This window comes from Euleptes europaea, chromosome 14 (genome assembly GCF_029931775.1).
Source record: "Euleptes europaea isolate rEulEur1 chromosome 14, rEulEur1.hap1, whole genome shotgun sequence".
NCBI classification, from domain to species: domain Eukaryota; kingdom Metazoa; phylum Chordata; class Lepidosauria; order Squamata; family Sphaerodactylidae; genus Euleptes; species Euleptes europaea.
The window spans coordinates 41,629,599-41,650,768 of NC_079325.1; the positions used below are offsets into that span (position 1 = coordinate 41,629,599).

General features: G+C 44.6%; 1 protein-coding gene across 1 annotated transcript in view; it reads left to right on the forward strand.

Annotated features, from left to right (window-relative positions):
* The window catches only part of RALGPS1 (Ral GEF with PH domain and SH3 binding motif 1), a 224,457-nt gene that overhangs the window by 137,130 nt on the left and 66,157 nt on the right, over positions 1-21,170 (forward strand). Inside the window, exons 9-10 of the mRNA XM_056860277.1 lie at positions 676-813; positions 1,756-1,849. Of these exons, the coding sequence (XP_056716255.1) occupies positions 676-813; positions 1,756-1,849 (232 nt within the window). The remainder of the gene's footprint in view (positions 1-675; positions 814-1,755; positions 1,850-21,170) is intronic.

Sequence of the window (21,170 nt, forward strand, 5' to 3'; positions counted from 1 at the left end):
AAAATGGAGGAGAGGAGAGCAATGGAAGCCACTTTGGGTCTCAGTTGGGGTATAAGTTAATACGCAAAGATAGTCTTATGAAGTTTATCTTTATAACTACTCACACTTAATTTTGCCTATCATAGGGTTGGAAGGGAACATCAGGATGTTCTAGTCCAACCCCCTGCACAATGCAGGAAAATCACAACTACCACCCCAACACACACCCAGTGACCCCTACGCCATGCCCAGAAGATGGCCAAGATGCCCTCCCTCTCATGATATGCCTAAGCTCATAGAATCAGCATTACTGACAAACGGCCATCTAGCCTGTGCTTAAAAACTTCCAGGAAAGGAGAGCTTGCCACCTCCCAAGGAAGCCTGTTCCACTGAGGAACCGTTCTAACTGTTAGAAAGTTCTTCCTAATGTTTAGATGGAAACTCTTTTGATCTAATTTCTACCCATTGGTTCTGGTCTGACCTTCTGGGGCAATAGAAAACAACTCCGCACTATCCTCTACATGACAGCTCTTCAAGTACTTGAAGATGGTTATCATATCACTTCTCAGTTGTCTTTTAATGAGATGGTTTTTTTAGTGGCTTGCTAGCAATTCCTAACTGTTCTGTTTATTGCTTGCAAATGTGTTTGTATCTCTGCAAAGCAACTGCTTGAATTCTCGCCCTCTTTAATTTCAGGGATTTATCTGTTGGATTTAATCTACATTGATTCAGCATATCCTGCTTCAGGCAGCATCATGGAGAATGAACAAAGATCCAATCAAATGAACAATATCCTCCGAATAATTGCTGATTTGCAAGTCTCCTGTAGCTACGGTTGGTAATTTTCCTTTTTACCAATATTACTTTAAATATAGTAAATGAAGAGCAGATGTCTACCTCCTATGAAGAGGGGCCTTAGGGGATAATGTAAACCAGGGAGCTCAGCACTACTAAACAGTTTATCCTCCACTTTTGTATGAATTCAGTTTTAATGCCAAATTACGCAAACAAATTTTTATTATTTGTTTTGCTGGCCTAACATAAGTTTGAAGGCATCCTTAAGCATCCATTGTATATGAGGGATTTCTCCCCCCCATGGTTTCAGTTTTTATGGCCGAGGTCCCATTTCAGATGGTCAGCGGCATTCTTGTGTTCTGCTTTGATGTCTAGAAATCCATTACCCTTTTCTGCAATATAGTCATTTCAGCTCCCCGCCTTTCCCACTGAAAACTTACTGTATTAAAGTAATTATAACAGAAAATTGTGCTGTGGTGGTCACAGGTATTTTCTACTGCTGCATCCCACCCCATCCCCCACCCCAAGCTGTTCTTGGCTCTTCTCCTTCCTGACTGTTCCCTTACTTTTCCCTTGTAAATTCACACAGGAGTGATGTGCATCGCAGCATCTTATGCTCCATACCTAATGAGAACCTTGTAGAATTGGCATACACCTTTCAGCTCTTTTCCCGTAGTAGGTAAACATATGTGAAAAATGGACAATACCCTTATATCAATTGATGGCCATGCAAGAAGGTGTATATATACAATTGCATTTGAACCTTCCTGTGATTTCCAGTGGATGCATGATTTCATCCTGCCCATGCAGTGCTCAGTGAAATTAGATTCCTCGATTATTTATTTGTCCTTGGTTACTGTAGGTTACATTTCAGCACAGACAGTGCAAAGAGAGAGTTCAAAAGATGTGGAAGAAACTGAAGAAGAGGTGCCTTGCTTGACTGTTCCCAGATTTATATATACTTTTTTTTTTTTAATACAGATCACCTTATAACACTACCCCATGTGCAAAAATACTTAAAATCTGTCCGGTACATTGAAGAGCTTCAAAAATTTGTAGAAGATGACAACTACAAGTAAGTTCCCGCCCCTTCCTTTGCCCCAGCTGACTTCATGGAAAAGATGGTCCAACTGCAGGCTTGAATAAAAGCAATTATTAAAAAAAAATATCCCTGGCAGGAAAATAAGTAGATATTTTTAAAAACAGTGATGATATTGTCAGGAATCTGAGTGAAATCTCAGATGCATCCTGTCTATAAGATAAAACCTTGTCGCCAAATGAGACGTTTTCATAAAGGCTAAAAGTAAGAATCTGATATGCCTACTTGTAGTTGTTTTTTATTGGATTGGAAGAACACTTAAATGGAAGAACATGCTGTATATGAAGCTTGCATATTCAGAAAACCACTTTTTCCACTGAACGCCAGAGATTTAAATGAACCAGTCTTGTGAATGTCTCATCATGTGGGTTTTTTTATTAGCTTTGCCGGGGAGGGTGGAATATAAGAATGATTAATGAAATAATAAAAATAAAATAAATAATATCCATTGAGTTCAATGTTGTGGTCTGAATGCAGTCACAGATTGGTACTGTGCACACATAGGCCTACCACAGAAACTTCTGAAAAGCATAGACCCTCCCTTTCTCTTCAGCAGCCAAAGGAGGGGTCAGTCCTCTTTCCATCAGGTCTCTCTTTGCCACCTCAGAGAGAAGATACTTCTTTAAAGTCCAATCACGATGAGAAGTTGGGAAAGCTGTATTTCATCACCTGTTTAAAAGCATCACACCCACCATCTTCACCGATAAATCAGCTCACTAATCTCCCACGTGGGACTGCACAGAGACCACGGTGATATAGCAAGAGTTGCACTTTCCTGTAACTGATGTTCATTAGGAGATTCTCTGTGCAGTCACCCATCCCTCCCTCTTTCATCTCAGAGGAACGGAGAGAAAGAGGCGTTCCCCCTCCCCTCTTGCATGAGGCAAGAACAAGAAAAGCCATTGAGAAGTGAGGGGAATGCTTTGCGCTTTCAGAAGCTCCAGAATTTTCCTCGGTTTGCCTGCGCTTTTGCAGAATCCCATGCATGACAGCACAGAGAACCACTCCATGAACATATGTTACAGGTAAGCGCAGCTCTCTTTTCTCCTTTAAAAAAATCAAGATTAACCTATGAGTGCTTGCTGATGGTTGGGACTGTGTGATAAACTATTCAGAAAACGAAGATTGCCCACATTTTAGAAGAGGGTAAGGGTTATGGTCATAGGCCTTTTGAAGCACCCCAACTATAACCAGCCCTATCTTGTCATCTGTTTTTCCAACTGTGGAACAGAGAAAGGTCACATCTGATGCTACCGCAACAGTAAAGAAGCATGATTCATGTGGATCTGCACAGAAGTGGGGGAAACAGTCATAGAATTTCACCACATTAACTGCAGAATTCACCAACGTTCTGGTCGCATGCTGTGCTATGAATGCTTCCTGTGTAGATGGTAGAAGGGAAAGCTGGATTGGATTTATTTATTAAAACATTTATACCCCACTTTTCCTCGTTGTTCAACACAGCTTACAATAATAGATTTAAAGGAATTCCAGTTAAAACCAGAATAAAACAACAAACCCCAAACCTCTACCTCCCTCCCCCCAAGGGAGGGCAGGAGAGTTGGTCAGGAAGCTGGCCCAGAGCCAGAGATGTCACCTAAGGAAAAATACTCTCTACTCCAGATCAGTCCTATATGGCAGCAGGAGAGACTGGTCTTCTTGGTTGTTGAGCCTACAGCAAGCTTACACTCACACAATCAAGAGCATTTACTTCTGTGTTTTTTAATAATTACAATTTATTGGATAATAACAATAACAATAAACAATAACAGCAACTGAAAGAAGCAGAAAAAAATAAAGATGATCATCATGATTTAAAATACAGTATATCTATATACACAATAAGATAACAACAGGATTCCTATGTTACAGATTATTTATTTGTCTTCATATTCATTGTTCCGTCCTAACTGAGCAGGCTGTCGATTCGGTTCCATCCGAACTGAAAAACAGCTGAATTTTCCCCGATTCGGCGGTTTCCAGTTCAGATGGAACCGAAGTAAAAAAAGGCCGGAAAATGACGATCCGAAATCGGCGAGTTCGGGCGGACGCCGAATAAATTCAGGCAAATTCGGCGACCCCGAATCGGCTGGGTCTTCTTCTGGCCAATCAGAGCAGGGATTCTCCCTTTTGAATTGGCCAGGAGAAGAGTATAAAAACTCCCGTCCCGTCCCGAGTCTGTTTTCATTTCCTTCCATTTTGGTGGTGCTGCTCCTGAGAGATCCTGCTTACTGGAATAGGATTGGATTGGATTTACTTCTTGTCCCTGCTCCTGCTGAAAGACATCCACACAGTTTGATTTTTGGGGGTTTTCTCTATACCTTTTCTCCTCTGTGTGTGTGTGTGGGGGGGAGCAGATTCAGATTGTGTGGGGGGGGAGCAGATTCTGTGGTTGGGGGGAAGCCAAAGGGGGGCTGTTGCCAAAGGGGGGTGCATGCTCGCCTCTGCAGGAGTGTGCGTTCTGCTTTTTTCTGCCCGTTGCCACCCTCACCTGGAGTTGAGTGCGGCGGTGCTCAAGTCTCCCTCCGCTCGGCACCCGCTCCTCCTCCCTGGTTTGTTTGTTTGGGGTTGAGCTGAGCCGTACTGGTTTGAGGGGAGGTTGCCTGTCCTGCTGGGGGAGCCCGCTCGCCTCTGCGGGAGTGTGTGTTCTGCCTTTTTTTGCCCATTGCCACCCTCGCCTGGAGTTGAGTGTGGGGGTGCGTGAGTCTCTCTCTGCCTGGTTTGAGGGGAGGGCTTCAGGTGTGTGTCTTCAGGTTACATTGGCTCTTAGAAGCCACGGACTGGCTTCTACTGTGTGGGGGGGGGGAAGCCAAAGGGGGGGTGACCTGTCCTGGTGGGGGGGGCTTGATCTCCTCTTTGCGAGTTTGATTGTTGCTGTGGAAGATTTGAATCTAGCAGCATGAAATCTATCAATACTGGAGTTACGCAATTTGCACAGGTCACACTTACGCTAGTAGCCTTATAAGGTGCACTTTGGCTGTGTTGAAATGAAAAGATACGTTACCCATGCTAGTTATGCTGTTTACTTACGCTTTGAGCGTTGTTGGATGCACTTTCGGCATAGTTACATCGGCTCTTAGAAGCCATGGACTGGCTTCTACTGTGTGTGTGGGGGGGAGCCAAAGTGGGGTGACCTGTCCTGGGGGGGGGGCTTGATCTCCTCTTTGCGAGTGTGATTGTTGCTGTTTTCACTGGTTGCCACCTTCGCCTGGAGGTCATTGTGGGTCGGTGAGTCTCTCTCTGGCTGCTCCAAAAACAATGGGAGGTTTTGCCTTGGATTTGCCGCTCTCTAGATGCACATTTCTGTCAAGATTACAAGTCTGTCAGATAGTTTGACAGGTGCAGGATAGATCAGTGAGATCTAAGGATGATGTAATCAGCCTGGAAAGTACCTGGGGAGCTAGAGAAAGCTGGCCTGATCCAGTTAGAGCCAGGTGGCTGATGCAATGCAGTAGCAATACCAGGATAATTGGATATCTACTGTGATTGGTGGCTGCGTCCACCAGGTGTATATAATGAAGTGAAACCGCAGTTCTATGCGGGATGTTATGAGCGGAGAGTGTGAAAGGAGTATCTGTATATATTTCTGCACTGTACAAATAAACTACACTTTTCTATGTGGCCGTGGACTTTCTGATGGGTATCCTGGATAAGACTGCTAATCCGCTTGGCTTCCGCGTCAATTTCCCCCATCCAAATTTCCAAATCTCAACAAAAAAGCCCCCCTGCAGAGTTTTGAGAATTCAGATGGGGAAAATGTGCATCTAGAGAGTAGCAAATCCAAGGCAAAACCTCCCATGCATAAATAGCCAACGAGAAACAATGGGAGGTTTTGCCTTGGATTTGCCGCTCTCTAGATGCACATTAAGGATTGCCGGCTCCTCTTCATTCCAGTGGGCGGATGGGGGGACCCCTTCTAGACCCCATAACTCAGGACGGATGGACGGATGGGGGGACCCCTTCCAGACCCCATAACTCGGGACCCCTTGACCCAATCTGCACCAAACGTGGGAGTCCTTGCAAGGAGGGCCCCCTCAAGCTACACTGAAATTTTGGAACCTCTACCTCCAAAAATGCCCCCACGGAGGCGTGGAAAGCCGCGAATGTGCTTTAAATGGCTTTATTCGGACGAATTTATTCGGGAACGTTGAATTTCAAGCCGAATTCCACGAATCCGCATAGGGGGAGTTTGGACTTCAGCATTTCCCAAATAAAAATGGGCCGAATTTTGCCGAATCCGAATTTTACCGAATCAACAGCCCGACTGAGCACAATGCATTTCCCTTTCTCACCCTTATTTATAAAATTCTCTATTTTATTTATCATTTGTGACCATAACTCGTCTAAACTTATTGTATCTCTATTTTTCTGATATGCTGTTAGCTTAATTAAAACATAAATTTCTTTAACTTTAACTAGCCATTCCTCTATCTTTGGAATCGATTTTTGCTTCCAAAATTTAATTCTGTTTTGAGTGTTCAGGGTTTCATGTCTCTCCCTGGTTGGGAAAGGGTTGGGGATGGTGCTGGTGGCTTCATTCCTGCTTTCAGTATGCAGGAAGAGGCTTTGCTTTCATTGAGCCTTCTTTAATTATCACGTGGTAGCTATGAACATGAAGGTACTTGCTGCCTAACCCCATACAGTTATAGGCCAGAAGTTCTAAAGATGTTCTACTTCATCTTGCTTCTGATGGGAGCACCCATACCACTGTTCCAAAGTCGAACAATTAGAAATAATAAATGTATAAATGTATGTAAATTATAGTTTCACTGTGGACACTTTAGCTTAATTAGAAGATGAGAACAGACAGAAGTTTTTAAGGGTTCTGATGGCAGGTTTATCAGTAGTGGTGTGGGCCTAGCCCTTCAGTTTTCATGATGGACATACATACCAGCAAATTAACTCCCCATTTCAGTCCACAGTATCACTTTGAGCCTTAAATGTTTTGAAAGCAGGCCATGGTTTTTAAAGCAGCCCAAGCATATTTATTCCTTTATGCTTGCATCCTCCACCTTACCCTCCAAAATATCACAAGCTGTAAAAAAAAGTTGTAAAACTATTTTGGAGTGTGGGGAAGAGAGAGAAGCGTCAGTGGTGTTAAAAGCTGTAGCCGGGAGGTGCCCCCCACGGCTGGGTTTCCCCTGTCCAATCTGAACTTCTCCACAGTCAGTATGACTGGTACTTCCAGAGCTCACTCTGAGATAAAGATGTATATTTGTATACAGAGCTGCAGAGTTGCTGTTATACCCCTTCTGCCACTCTCGAGTCTGTCATCTTATTAGAGTTGCACCAGAATGGCAGAAAGCGATCAGAACAGATTTCTATTGGTGAAAAGGTCCCACTGAATCTATCCCCAATTAATAGTTTGGGGAAGCAGCTAGACGAACCAAATCTCTGCTGTTCTTTTTGCTGCTGAAAGTCCCCCTTGTTTATCTTATCGACCTGCTTATTTTTGTGGATCAGATTGAAAGCAGACAGAGGAACAATGATGTTATTATACCACAGAATCCTGCTTAATGTATCATGCCGTCTTCCAGATGGAAAAAAAAATCCCTTGTCTGCAAATTGTTGTTGAAGCAGCTTACCACTTTTTATTTTAAGAGGAGGATGGGATTTTTATCAGCATACTCATGGCAGGATGTGTACGTAAGAGTGTGCGTGTAGGTCTTGTTTCTGTTTTTCCGCCTGCTGTATAGAGTCAGGAAAAGGGTATGTGGGTTTACATCCTAAAAAGATGCACACTGGCATGTCGAAATCAGTTCGCATTTGGTTTGTAGCAATTTCCAAATTACTATATATGACGGATGACAAATTCCTAGAGGATATGTCCATCAATGGCCATTAGCCACAACAACCAAATGAAACCTCTGTGTTCAGAGGCAGTAGTCCACTGAATAACAGTGCTAGGAAGCAGTGATGGGGAGTATTGCACCCGTACACCCTGCTCGTATGCCTTCCATGCTTGATTAGATGGACGATTGGTCCTGTCCACCACAACTGTGCTGTTATGTTCTCATGTAATGACACAATGAAACCTCCAGTGAGCCCATAAACTTCCATACAATGGATGAGTGCCCAGCTTGCTGGGGGTAAAGGGAAGATGACTGGGGAAGGCCCTGGCAAACCACCCCATAAACAAAGTCTGCCTAGTAAACGTCAGGATGTGACGTCACTCCATGGGTCTGGAATGACCCGGTGCTTGCACAGGGGACTACCTTTACCTTTACAATGGATTAAGGGCATTAGTTACCGTAGTAGTTGCAGGATAATATACTATATCATTAGATTTCTCTCCACACACTTAGCCCTGTACCCCTATACTTAATCGTGGGATAGGGAGGTTCATTGACTTCTCCGCCCTCTTTAAACTTTCCTTCATTTAATTACTGTCTTCAGCTTTCTGCCCAGCACCTAGAACATTGGGGGTTTGATTTGTTTATATGGCATGGTGCTAAAAAGTTTATATCATAACATTTTAACATTATAATTTAAATAAAATTATAAATAAAAAAGTGGTCCGAGGGGGCAGCCCCCTTAGTCACCATCTGCTGAAGATGTCTTCCATAAAGATTTAATTGAAATGAATGGAGCAGTTTATGAGCATGTTCACATTAGAGGGATTCACCGGAGAGAGAATACGGAAACATCCATTTTGTTAACGTTTTTGGTTTCTTGTGGTTGTTGAAAGGCATAGGGAGCATTTTGTAAAAAGTTAATAATTGTATTGTGTGTGTGTGTCTGTCTCTCTGTCTTTCCTAGGCTGAGTGCCAGAGACTTAACCATGTTGTCTAATTCTTGGATAGCATTTCCACATGCAATGCAATGATGTTAAGATTATATATACAGTAGTTTTTCATTAGCTTGAGTATTCTGTGTGGAAAGGAACAAAACAAAGGGTTTCTCTAAATATTTAATGCCATGACATAATACTTGGAAATCCTACAGAACATGAGTAATTTTCAATTTACAGTTTATTCTCAGAAGAGGCATTGCTAGCAGTAGTGAGCAATATTTAAAGTGCGGTTTCCTTTGATCTGAACGTCCATTTCCTGAGTAAATGTACTAATTCCCCCTGCAAATACGTTAAACCATAGGAACCTAAGAAGACTGTAGTGGGAATCAAAAGAAAGAGCAACTGGGTAACAAAACGAGAGCAGAACCTGACAGTTAAGTTGCTCAGAGTGCTGCTGAACTTTCTAGAAATTTCTTTCGAAGAACACAGACCCCTGCATGGACCATGTCTGTTGGCTCAGCAGTGCAGAGTTTTCTCTGCTGGTGGTTGTGGAATGGCATCCAGATTTTGGCCGATGCCGGCTTTCTTCCTGTGTCTGTACTGATTCAGGAGGTATGAATTTCTTCAAGTATTCGGCGGAAAATTCTTCTTCTTAAACAACTCACTCCTCAAAGTATTTGGTTTTCTCTTCGTTTCTGGTGCTGTGCCAGTGGGAAGCACTGACCCTGTAGAGGCAGAAAGCGCACTTGGCCCTTATAAGGGAAGATACCTCATGCCACACACACTTGTCCCCTCTCTTGGCCATTGTATTGAGACGTACCTTAGTCTTAGTTAGATTCAGGGGGATCTGTTTCTTATCCTTGACAGAAAGTAAGACTCAACCTTGTATAACATTAATCCATTGCAGGAAATATATTAGAAACTTTCTTGGAGTCTGTCTCTTCAGTCTGACGACCCTCTCCTCTTGTACACGGGCATCCTCCTTTGAAAGTGTTCTCGCATTGCACCTCGTGAGTCTTTCTATCCCATACTTTCCTTTCGCAGAGAATAGTGCTGCCTCTGCCAAACCACATGTGTGTTTTACTTCTTCCTTTGTGTCTCTCTGGAGTTTGTTATTTGGGCATGTGCCTTCCTCGATACGAAAATATGGCTAATAGCATGGACAGAAGCCAAGGCCCTCATGGCCCCTGTTCTTTCAGCTGAGTGGAACACGTACAGACTACTTTTAGTGGGCCATTTTGTATTTGGCAGGCATATATGTATATAATGGGGACGAGGGCAGATTTGTACAGATGGGGCCTCATTTTGCCTGCAGAACAAGCCTTCAGAATATATGGTTCTGGGATACTGTTAGAGGAGATCTGTGATTTTATCACTGTATTTAGGTTGTGCTCCCTGCCTGCTTTTCACTCCTGTACACAACTCCCTAGTCATATGCTAAATGTAGCTCACACACTGCCTGTAGAAAAGAGCAAGAGTCCAGTAGCACCTTAAAGTCTAACAAAAATATTTTCTGGCAGGGTATGAGCTTTCGTGAGCCACAGCTCACTCTGCCTGGAAAGCTTCAGTTTCTCTGTTTCCTCCTTGACTGTCCCCTGAACAGCTGCAGAACAAATCACCAGTGACTGCCTGTGTAAGCAATACAGCTCTTGAAATCCTGCTGACCTTGGAACGCTTGTTTCTTTCCATTTCTTCAGTGTTCAGACTCCCAACTGGATTCCTCTTCTCTCCAGGTTTCAAAATGCAACCAAGTCTCCCTGCCCCTAATTGACTACATCAAATTGGCACGGCTCACGGAGCTGTCTCCTTCCTGACTGCATTCCTACCGATGCACATCTATTTCAGCTTTCCCACAAAGCGATTTTGAGCTTACCCTAACTGGAGAACTGAGCAAACTGTTGAAGCTGGAGCAGGCAGCACCCTTGGCTACCTGCAGTTCTTTTTCCAGTGTGGAAAAGATCGGTTATCGTTTTCAGTAGGAAATAAACAATCGGACAGCAGAATCTACACTCCTGTCTCTATTTGGGAGGCTTAGATTACATCACCCACATGAAAGCAAGTCTTCTTGCTCTTGAGTAAGAATGCTGTCAGAACTCATTTGTCTGGAATATTTTCTTCTTGGACATCTGAGCCTTCAGTCTGGAAGTGTGGGAACAGGTAGCAGGTGTGACACTCAGAGCATTCATCAGGTGATGCAGCGGCATCACAGCCCCTCTGCAGTGTAGATGAGCAGACAGTCACCGGCGGGTTGGACATGTGTATCCTGCAAAAGCGCTGTTATATTTAGATGTGGGGATTGTATGGGAGCAAGGAAAAACCCCTCATCTGCATTTGTAAGAAAATAAAAACAGGAAGCAGCTGTGAGTTTAATGGTGCTCGGAACAAAAAGCCTCGGGCCAACTGACCAGCCAGCTTTCTTTTTTTTTTAGCTGTAATTGTTGTCCGCAACTGAAAATGTTCTCCTCAAAGTAGCAAATTTACACTTGGTTATATTTAGAGATCCGTTAGTCACAGTCTCAGAAATCAGTTTTAGCACTTCAACTCAGAAGCCATTTGGAATTGTTGCCTTTCAGCTTGCTTAATTGATCACAGATGCAAGGCAGTGAAGGATTACCAATCGCATATGACAGAAAGGAGTTAAAGCTTTTCTCCATACCAGCTTCTCATTAATTTACTGTTCCCTGTTGTTGTCTGCTTTCTGAGGTTGTAGGATTTAATTTCAGAATAAGCAGAGGAGTGAAAGACTATGATCTTCGTGGATGGCTAGGTCTTTTCCAGGAATTGGGGTGCAACCTGTCTGCTTCACAGCATCAGACCGATCAAGGGGGAAGGTAGAGAAGGGATGTGGCAATGATTCACCCATGTCTGTCTTACCTTGCTGGACAGAGGGTCTGTTATCCACAACTGAAAATGTTCTCCAGGTGACAGGAGGCAAATACAATACTACATGGGTTAGAAGAAGTGGGCTCTTTGGGTGCGAGTGACCATGTTCTCCTGGAGTTTGTTATACAGCAGAAAGGAGAAGCAAGAAATAGTCAAACATGTATTCTAGACTTTAAGAAAGCTGATTTCAATAAATTTAGGGAACTACTGGGTGTGATCCTGTGGGTGAGAATATTGAATGAGAAGGGAGTACATGAAGGATGGGAAATTCTAAAAAGGGAGATATTGAAGGCGCAATTTCAATCAATTCCCATGAGGAGAAAAAAAGGTAGAGGTTTGAAGAAACCAGGGTGGATGTCTAAAGAACTTTTGGTTGAGATAGGATTTTAAAAGGGCATGTACAAGAAGTGTAAAAAGGGAGAAATCAACAAAGAGGAATTCAAACAAGTAGCCGGCACATGTAGGGAGAAAGTCAGGAAGGCTAAAGCGCAGAATGAGCTCCAGCTAGTCAGGGAAGTTAAAAACAACAAAAAAGGGTTTTTTGGTTATGTCCATAACAAAAGGAAGATCAAGGTAACGATCGGGTGATTGCGTGGAGAGGACGGTGAGTTATTAACAGGGGAGGAAGAAAAGGCAGAATTACTTTTTTGTATCAGTCTTCTCCCAAAAGGGGGAAAGTGCTCAACCTGAGAATAATGGAGCAGAGGACGCAATAGGGGAATTACAGCATAGTATAGACCCGTGTTGGTGAACCTATGGCATGCGTGCCAAGTCCGGCACACGGAGCCCTCTCTGTGGGCACGCGACTCCCCGCCGGCCAGCTGGGTGGCGGGGGCTTTGAAGGGGCTCCCTGGACTCCCCGCCACCAAAGCTGCCCCCCCTGGACTCCCCGCTGCCCAGCTGGGTGGTGGGGGCTTTGAAGGGGCTCCCTGGACTCCCCGCCACCAGCTTTGAAGGGCTCTGCGCTGCCTGCAGGCAGCGCGGAGCAAGCCCCCCCTGGACTCCCCACCGGCTTTGAAGGGCTCCAAAGCTGGGTGGCGGGGACTTTGAAGGGCTCCGCGCCCTGGACTCCCCACCGCTGGCTTTGAAGGGCTGGGTGGCGGGGACTTTGAAGGGCTCCGCGCCCTGGACTCGGCACCGCCGGCTAAGAAGGGCTCCGCGCCTTGGACTCCCCGCTGCCCAGCTGGGTTGCGGGGGCTTTGGAGGGCTTTGGAGGGCTCTGCCTGCAGGCAGCGCGGAGCAAGCCTCCCCTAGACGGCGGGGGCTTTGAAGGGCTCCTGGAGGCAGCGTGGAGCAAGTTCCCCCCCCCCCCCGGACTGAAGGGCTCCGCGCTGCCTGCAGGCAGCAGGGAGCAAGCCCTCCCCCTGGACTCTTTGCCGGCTTTGAAGGGCTCCAAAGCCTCCCCCCTGGACTCCCCGCCGCCCAGCTGGGTGGCGGGGGCTTTGAAGGGGCTCCCTGGACTCCCCACCGCCGGCTTTGAAGGGTTCTGCGCTTCCTGCAGGCAGCGCGGAACAAGCCCCCCCCCCCCCGGACTCCCCGCAGCCCACCTGGGCGGCAGGGGGTTTGAAGGAAGCCGCCCCCCCTGGACTCCCCGCCGCCCAGCTGCGGGGGCTTTGAAGGGCTCCGAGCCCTTCAAAGCCCCCCCTTCCCTGGACTCCCCACAGCCCCTGTTGGCACTTTGCGATAAACAAGTGGGTTTTGGGTTGCAGTTTGGGCACTCACTCTCTAAAAGGTTCGCCATCACTGGTATAGACACTGAGATAGTACGGGAATACCTGGCTACTACTCTCAATGAATTCAAGTCTCCAGGGCCAGGCAAACTGCATCCAAGGGTGTTAAAAGAACTGGCTGAAGTGATTTCAGAACCACTGGCAATAATCTGAGAATTCATGGAGAACAGGAGAAGTTCCAGCAGACTGAAGGAGGGCAAATGTGGTCCCCATCTTTAAAAAGGGGGAAAAAGAAATCCCAAACAATTATCGCCCAGTCAGCCTGACATCAATACCAGGTAAAATACTAGAACAGATAATTAAACAGACAGTCTGTAAGCACTTAGAAAGAAATGCCGTGATCACTGACAGTCAACATGGGTTTCTCAAAAACAGGTCATGCCAAACTAATCTCATATCTTTTTTTGAAAGAATGACAAGTATGGTAGATGAAGGGAATGCTGTAGATGTAGTATACCTTGATTTCAGTAAAGCCTTTAATTAAAGCCCCCCATGATCTTCTTGAAACAAAGCTAGTAAAATGTGGGCTGGACACTGCTACTGTTAGGTGGATTGGTAATTGGTTGACCAACCGAACCCAAAGGGTGCTCATTAATGGCACAACTTCATCCTGGAGAGGAGTGACCAGTGGGGTGCCACCAGGGTCTGTCCTGGGACCGGTACTATTTAATATTTTTATAAATGACTTGGAGGATGGGATAGAGAGCACGCTAATCAAATTTGCAGATGACACCAAGTTAGGAGGGGTAGTTAATACCCCGGAGGATAGGGTGAGAGTTCAGAATGACCTCGATAGACTGGAGAGCTGGGCCATAAGTAATAAAATGGATTTCAATATGGAGAAGTGTAAGGTACTTCACCTAGGCAGAAACAACATAAGGCACAGGTATAGGATGGGAGAGAGTTGGCTTGACAACAGTACATGTGAAAGAGATCTGGGAGTGAAGCGGGTTGTGCTGTTGAAGTGACTGGGCTCTTAGAAAGGACCACTTCCTAAGAAGTTATATGGTATCTTATTCAGCCAGCCACTAAAGCAGGACTCAACAACTTTACCTACTTTATGAAAAGCAAGTCTTTATATTGATATACTTCTAGTAAAAATGTGTAAATGCAAATTACAAAGTCTTAACACTCTGTTACAATGTATGCAGTGACAATGTATTCAGTTACAATGTATGCAGTAAAAGCAAGCATTACATACTATTCAGCTTTAAAATCCAACTTTAAAATATAATAGTCAAATAAATCTGATTCAGTTTAAAGTATCTAATTCACAATATCTAGAATAATAAGTCAAAACCATACATACCAGTATCTTTTGAGAGACTCTGATTGAGCTCTGAAAATCTAGTCTTACTGTGCCTGTATATATACTGTTTCTAACTCCTTGAAAAGGAGGTAGAAAAGAACTGCACATCTATTATCTAGAAGGGTGCTATAACCCTGTAGCAGGCATATACTAAATTGCATCACTTAGTGTGCTAAGTTGCTCCACTTAGTGCGCTAAGTTGCTCCACTTATATGACCATATTTGGACATCCATATCCTCTTTGTCATTTTACTTAACTATAAACTATTATTTTTTAGCTTTGTAATAAGTCTATATTACTCAGATTTAACACCATTTTCCTTACTAGCACAAGACGCATTTAATACATTCATTTGTAAATCGATAGTATAATGTTAACACATTTAAATCATAAAACACAATTATATGCTTACATTGCATAAGTTAGCCTTGGCTAGCCTTGTAGTTTAGAGTGTAAAAATCATGTAACCTTGTAGGGTGAAAATATCCTCTATAGCCGTGTTGGCGAACCTATGGCACGCGTGCCACAAGCGGCACGCCGAGCCCTTTCTATGGGCACGCGTGGAGCCGCCGGGCCCCCCCGCCCGCCCCCTCCTTGCGGCCTCGACGCCATCTGCCTCCGTTGCCCCGCTCCGCCTTAGCAGCAGCAGCAGCAGCGCCGCCGCCCCACCCAGGCGTCGCTCCAGATCCGCCGCCGCCCGCTCATGCTCGGCCCCGAGAGCTGCCCTGCCGGCCGCACCGCAACGCCCACCAAGTCGCCCCCGCCCCCTCCTCCGCCCCCTTGGCTGCCCATCCCCCTCCTCCGCCCCTCCTCGCGGCCTCGGCACACGTTTCCGCCGCGCCGCAGCCAACTTTGTCGAGGGGCGGGGGCGACTCGGCGGGCGTAGCGGTGCGGCCGGCAGGGCAGCCCTCGGGGCCGAGCATGAGCGGCCGGTGGCGGCTGCGGGTCCAGAGCGGCGCCTGGGTGGGGCGGCGGCGCTGCTGCTGAGGCGGAGCAGGGCGGCGGGAGGCTTGCTGGAGGCTGGCGGCAGGCAACTCTTTCGCTTGGACTTGCCACTGAGATGCACATTTACCCCATCCAGATTCTCAAAACTGCATGGGGGGGGGGGTTGTTGTCTATTTGTGAAAGAGAGGTTTTGCCTTGGAATTGCCACTAAGATGCACATTTACCCCATCCAGATTCTCAAAACTGCATGGGGAGGTTTGTTGTCTATTTGTGAAAGAGAGGTTTTGCCTTGGACTTGCCACTGAGATGCACATTTACCCCATCCAGATTCTCAAAACTGCATGGGGGGGCGGTTTGTTGTCTATTTGTGAAAGAGAGGTTTTGCCTTGGACTTGCCACTCAGATGCACATTTCCCACATCCAGATTCTCAAAACTGCATTGGGGGGGTTGTCCATTTGTGAATGGGAGGTTTTGCCTTGGACTTGCCACTCAGATGCACAACTCAACAATAAGCCCCCCTGCAGAGTTTTGAGAATGCAGATGGGGAAAATGGTGTTTTTCAGTCATTGCCATGATTTAATTTTATGGATGACAAAGGATAGTACAGTTGGTTCTGAAAATGAAATCCTTAAAGTGTGGAATTCTCTGCCAAATAATTTTAAATCAATGAAAGCACTTGGGATTGCTTTCCTTACTTTGTTTGGATCATTTTATGCTTGTGAGCATAAGATGTTAACGTATGAGTTGTTTTTTCTAAACTAAAACCTCAGTATTCAGGTTAAATTGCCGTGCTGGCACTTTACGATGAATAAGTGGGTTTTGGGTTGCAGTTTGGGCACGCGGTCTCTAAAAGGTTCGCCATCACTGCCCTATAGCCTTGTGAGGGAAGAACATCCCTTATAGCCTTGTGGGGGGAGAAAGACAATCTATAACTGATAAGATATGAAGACAGCTATTAAAGTAGTGGTGGTCTCCACCTAAGAGATTATCTTGAAGGGCATCCTTGAAAAGGGTAAAATCCCTCTACTGTAAGGCCTTGAAAGGGGTAGAAAGTTCCGCACTGAAAAACATTAAAAGTGTAAAGAAAGAGTCCCCTGACAGATGGCAGGAGTATTTTAGAAACCAGCTAAATGAAGCCAGAGGCTTTTGTTCTTCCTTTAGTTTGAAAATAACTAAACCTTCAGTTATATAACTGTATATGTAGTGTTAGTTTTATAATGTTACAATGAATAATTCTGCACATGTACAACAAATTTATGTGCTGTAACATGTCAGAGACTATGACAGGAGTCTTAGTGGACCACAAACTGAACATGAGTTAACAGTGTGATATGGCGGCTAAGAAGGCCAATGCAATTCTGGGCTGCATCAATAGGAGTATTGTGTCTAGCTCAAGGGAAGTAATACTACCACTGTATTCTGCATTGGTCAGACCTCCCTTGGAATACTGTGTCCAGTTTTGGGCTCCACAATTTAAGAAGGATGTTGACAAGTTGCAGCTTGTCCAGAGGAGGGCGACCAGAATGGTCAAAGGTCTGGAATCCATGCCATATGAGGAGAGACTTAGGGAGTTGGGTTTGTTTAGTTTGGAGAAGAGAAGGTTGAGGGGAGACATGATAGCCATGTTTAAATATTTGAAGGGATGTCATGTTGATGAGGGAACTAGCTTGTTCTCTGTTGCTTCAGAGACTAGGACACGGAGTAATGGTGATTCCACCTAAACATTAGGAAGAACTTCCTGACGGTGAGGGCTGTTCGATGGTAGAATGCACTGCCTCGGAGGGTGGTGGAGTCCCCGTCTTTGGAGGTCTTTAAGCAGAGGCTGGATGGCCATCTGTCGGGAGTGCTTTGATTGTGGGATCCTGCATGGTGGGGGGAGGGTTGGGGTCACTGGGGATGTGTGGGGGGAGGTAGTTGTTAATTTCCTGCATTGGGCAGGGGGTTGGATTAGATGACCCTGGTGGTCCCTTCCAGCTCCATGATTCTATGTACTAGGCTTAGGCCCACAGTTGAATGCAGAGATGCCCCTCCCTAAGTTAAAGTCTTCCATCTTCCCACAAGTAAATATGGTGTTTACTCACCTGTTGTGATGTATTGGTAGGGCCCTCATAATGATTGTCTATTAGATCTGCTTGATACCGAAATAGTCAATAATAAAAGTCGAATGTTATTTGCTCTATTGTCTGAGACTAAGCCTGAAACAACTGCTTTGGTTGCAAGATTTTTGGTAACGTTATTGAGATGGGGATCCATGAAGCCCGACTAATATTTTAAGTTGCTGTTGTGATTGTGGTTTATCTAGTGAAACGTCAATGATTATGACTATTATTGTTTATTGTATTATATCACAGTCCGGCTGGATGGGCAGATTATTTTAACTTTTTGCTTGATTTCAGTAATATGGTATATTATATATATATTTCATATTTTTGTATTTTATATATTCTGTATATTTCTGAGCCTGATAGGGGCCCTGGTTTGTTCATCTTGGATTGGTGTGATTTGATTTTGATTGTGAGAATTTGTACAAGATGTCTTTTGAACTATGCCTATTAAAGGTTAATGAATGAATGAATGAATGTATTGGTTTTATGCTCAAGACCTTTGGTCATGTGAGCTTTATAATAAAAGGAAAGGTTTACTCACTCTAGAATCCATCATGGCACCAGAAAGGGCAACAAAGTTCATGTTCCTTTATCTTGTAGCCCCTTTCCTATCCCCAGTCAGTCAGCTTTTGTTTGTGTGGGTCTGCGTCAAGCACATGAGCAGACAGCCTGGAAAATAAGAAGTTGTTATTGCCAACCGCAGACATAAGCTGACATACTGCTTGTGACTGATTTGCATTTTCTTCTTAATCAAATAGCCCTCAGGTTTGCCATATCCTTTTTAACATTCTGCTCAATTGTTACTTGTTTAAGAAATGACCAATTTAAGAAGCTTCAGCAGAACGTTGCCATTGCCGTGTGTGTGCTCATTCCATATGTTGGCAAAATGTCTCCAGATACTCTCCAAAATGGAGACATAACTCTTATCCTACATCCTGTTGTGCAGTCTTTAACACAGCTTGCAATTATGTTTGGGAGAGAGGACGTAATGAATGGAGGATTTACATTGAACCCAAGATAACACACTTGCACTCCCTGTTAACTAAACCAGAGCGGCTGCCACCCCCTGATTCCACACTCGCAATCATGGATGTAGATTAGAATCCCTCCATAACCCACAAGTCACACATAATCAGAATTAAAATCCAACCTTCTTGGGAGTGTGCCAAAGTAAATGTAGGGTTTTAAGTGCAAGGTATACTGGGGCTATTGAGGGAGGTAAGAAATTTTTAGATCTGTTACAATCCGTTGCACTTGTTAAAAACTGAGAGTGTATTTTCCATTCAGGTTGCTTTGTTTATATTAGGTTTGTTGGAAATAGCCTTTGCATACATAACATTCTGCAGAAATTAACTATGTTGTGATAAAGGTAAGGTCTTCCTTCACGTAGCAGTGTTGAGCATCAGTTTTGGTTAAGATAGAAATTCACCTGGTAAGTGGATAGAGCTGTTCCACGAAGCTGTCAATACTCTACTTGCTTTAAAATGCCAGTAGTGATTTGTGAGATGTCCAACATAGCTTTTTTTCAAAACTCCTAAACAATAAATCAAAATAAAGGGGGTTAGGGAGCAGCAAATCAGTGAACATAATCTTGAATACATACCTGGATCGTGTGTGTAAGGATATTTTTTAGTCTTATTGCTAGGAATGATTAGGAATATGTCTCAGCCAGATCCTTAGCGAATGTTATGTGTTGAACTAAGCACAAAATGATAGACAGCCTAATCGTGTGCCAGAGGGTAGCGTGCCATGCTTCCTCAAACAAGGGCAGCAGTCTGGGAACTGAATTCTGCTTCCTCAGCTCTGAAAGTTCAAGTAAGAGCAATGCCAAATCAAACACTGAATTCTTTCTCCGCAGACCTCCCTTGCTTTTTAAAAAGCACAATCAGTTGCAGAGGTCCTCCCTGAATTATACTTGACGGCATTCATGTCCCATAGGATTTCTGCGCAGTGGAATTACCAAGTATCAGAGTCAGCTGGCAGATACCCAACCCAGAAGCAGTAAAGGCCAGACCCAGCCTTAGAAAACAAGATGTAATGATAAGACTAAAACAAGCTCTTATGTGATCAGAACTTAAACAGTGATTCTAGGCATAATTTTGAGATGGCCACAACTCTGATGAAACAGGGCTGCAAGGTTTGAACCGTGGTGTGGGTTCAGCAGACTGTACACGTTTAGGAGGCAATTCTAAGTAAGATTTGGGGTTCAGGCAGGAGACCCAAACTCTTCAAAGAGCTGTAAATCCAAGTGCTTCAAATGTCAAATCATTCAAAGAGGGAGGGAGTGTTCTGCATTCAAGATGTGTTCCAAAGAGGACAGCTAGGAAACCTCCTAAGCATTGGCGCTCGCACTGTTATTACTATACGTGAATTCCTATACCTGGGTAGATGTGTTTTGTATGCATCCAAGGAAGAGTATACAGAGAAAGAGTTAATCATTCATGGAAGTCACCAATCATAGGATCCAATCGAGCAGCACTTGGGTTCTGTCAATCACAAACAGGTGTTTCAAGGCAGACTGGGCGAGGGGGATGTTTTGATTGGGGTGGAGATTTGTTTGTTTGATTTTTAAATGATGAAAGAGGATGATTAGAACGGGCTGGGTTATGGGAAATGGCTCTCTTCAGTTGTGGGGATCGAATGTACCAAGAAGGGAAAGGACGATTTAAATATTGTAAGCTGCATTGGGCCTATAGGATAGGGTGGGGTTAATTCAAATAAATAGGCAAAGTCCTAGAGGGCCAAGTGATCTAGGAAGCAGCCTAATGGTCTGCAGTCTTCACTATGATGCCGTGGTCTTGCCAGGAATGATTCTCTGAAATATAGAAGGCTGTGAGGTCATGCCAGTTCATTGTTGTGGTACCTCTACAGTCTCACATGCATACTGCTCACGCACAGGCATGCTGCAGAGAGGATTTTTGAAGCTCCAAATGCCTAGAGGTGCTCCATCCCTCTCCTCCATGTTGTTTCCCACCAGTCTTGTGGTCAATGCCAGTCTTGTGGGTCAAAAGGCCCTGACTTGGTCAATGATGAAGAATGCCTACTATGACTTTGCAAGAAGCTCCATCTGTTGCCCATTTACTTTGAAGGCAAGGCATGACATCTGCTGGTGGGAGACAACAATAGAGGGAGAGACAAATCTTCCTGGGGAGGGAGTTCCAAACTTTTGGCGCCTTGATCAAGAAGGCCCTTTCTCCGGTTGTCACCCATCTAGCGTGAGATGGCTGAGGCACCTGAAGCAGGGCCTCCGAAGCAGGACCAGAGTGAGCAGGTAGGTTCATATGGGAGAAGGCAATACTTCTCTAAATGGGGGATGGATCCATGGCAATTGTAAGGGAAACTGAAAATCCTGCCCCCCAAAAAGTGAATGCTTGAAAAAGGACATCAATTTTGGAGAAAGAAGGGCAGAGGCAAATGCTAAATTGGCACTATAATTAAATCAGTATTACAAGTTCTACATAATGCCTCATCAAAAGTCATGTTCATGAAAATCATGTTCAAGGCACTAATATAAAATGTCTTGGTTCCCTGGCACCTTTGATTTTTTTTTTTTTAAATACTAGCTGTGGGTTTAGGAAAAATAATTATGA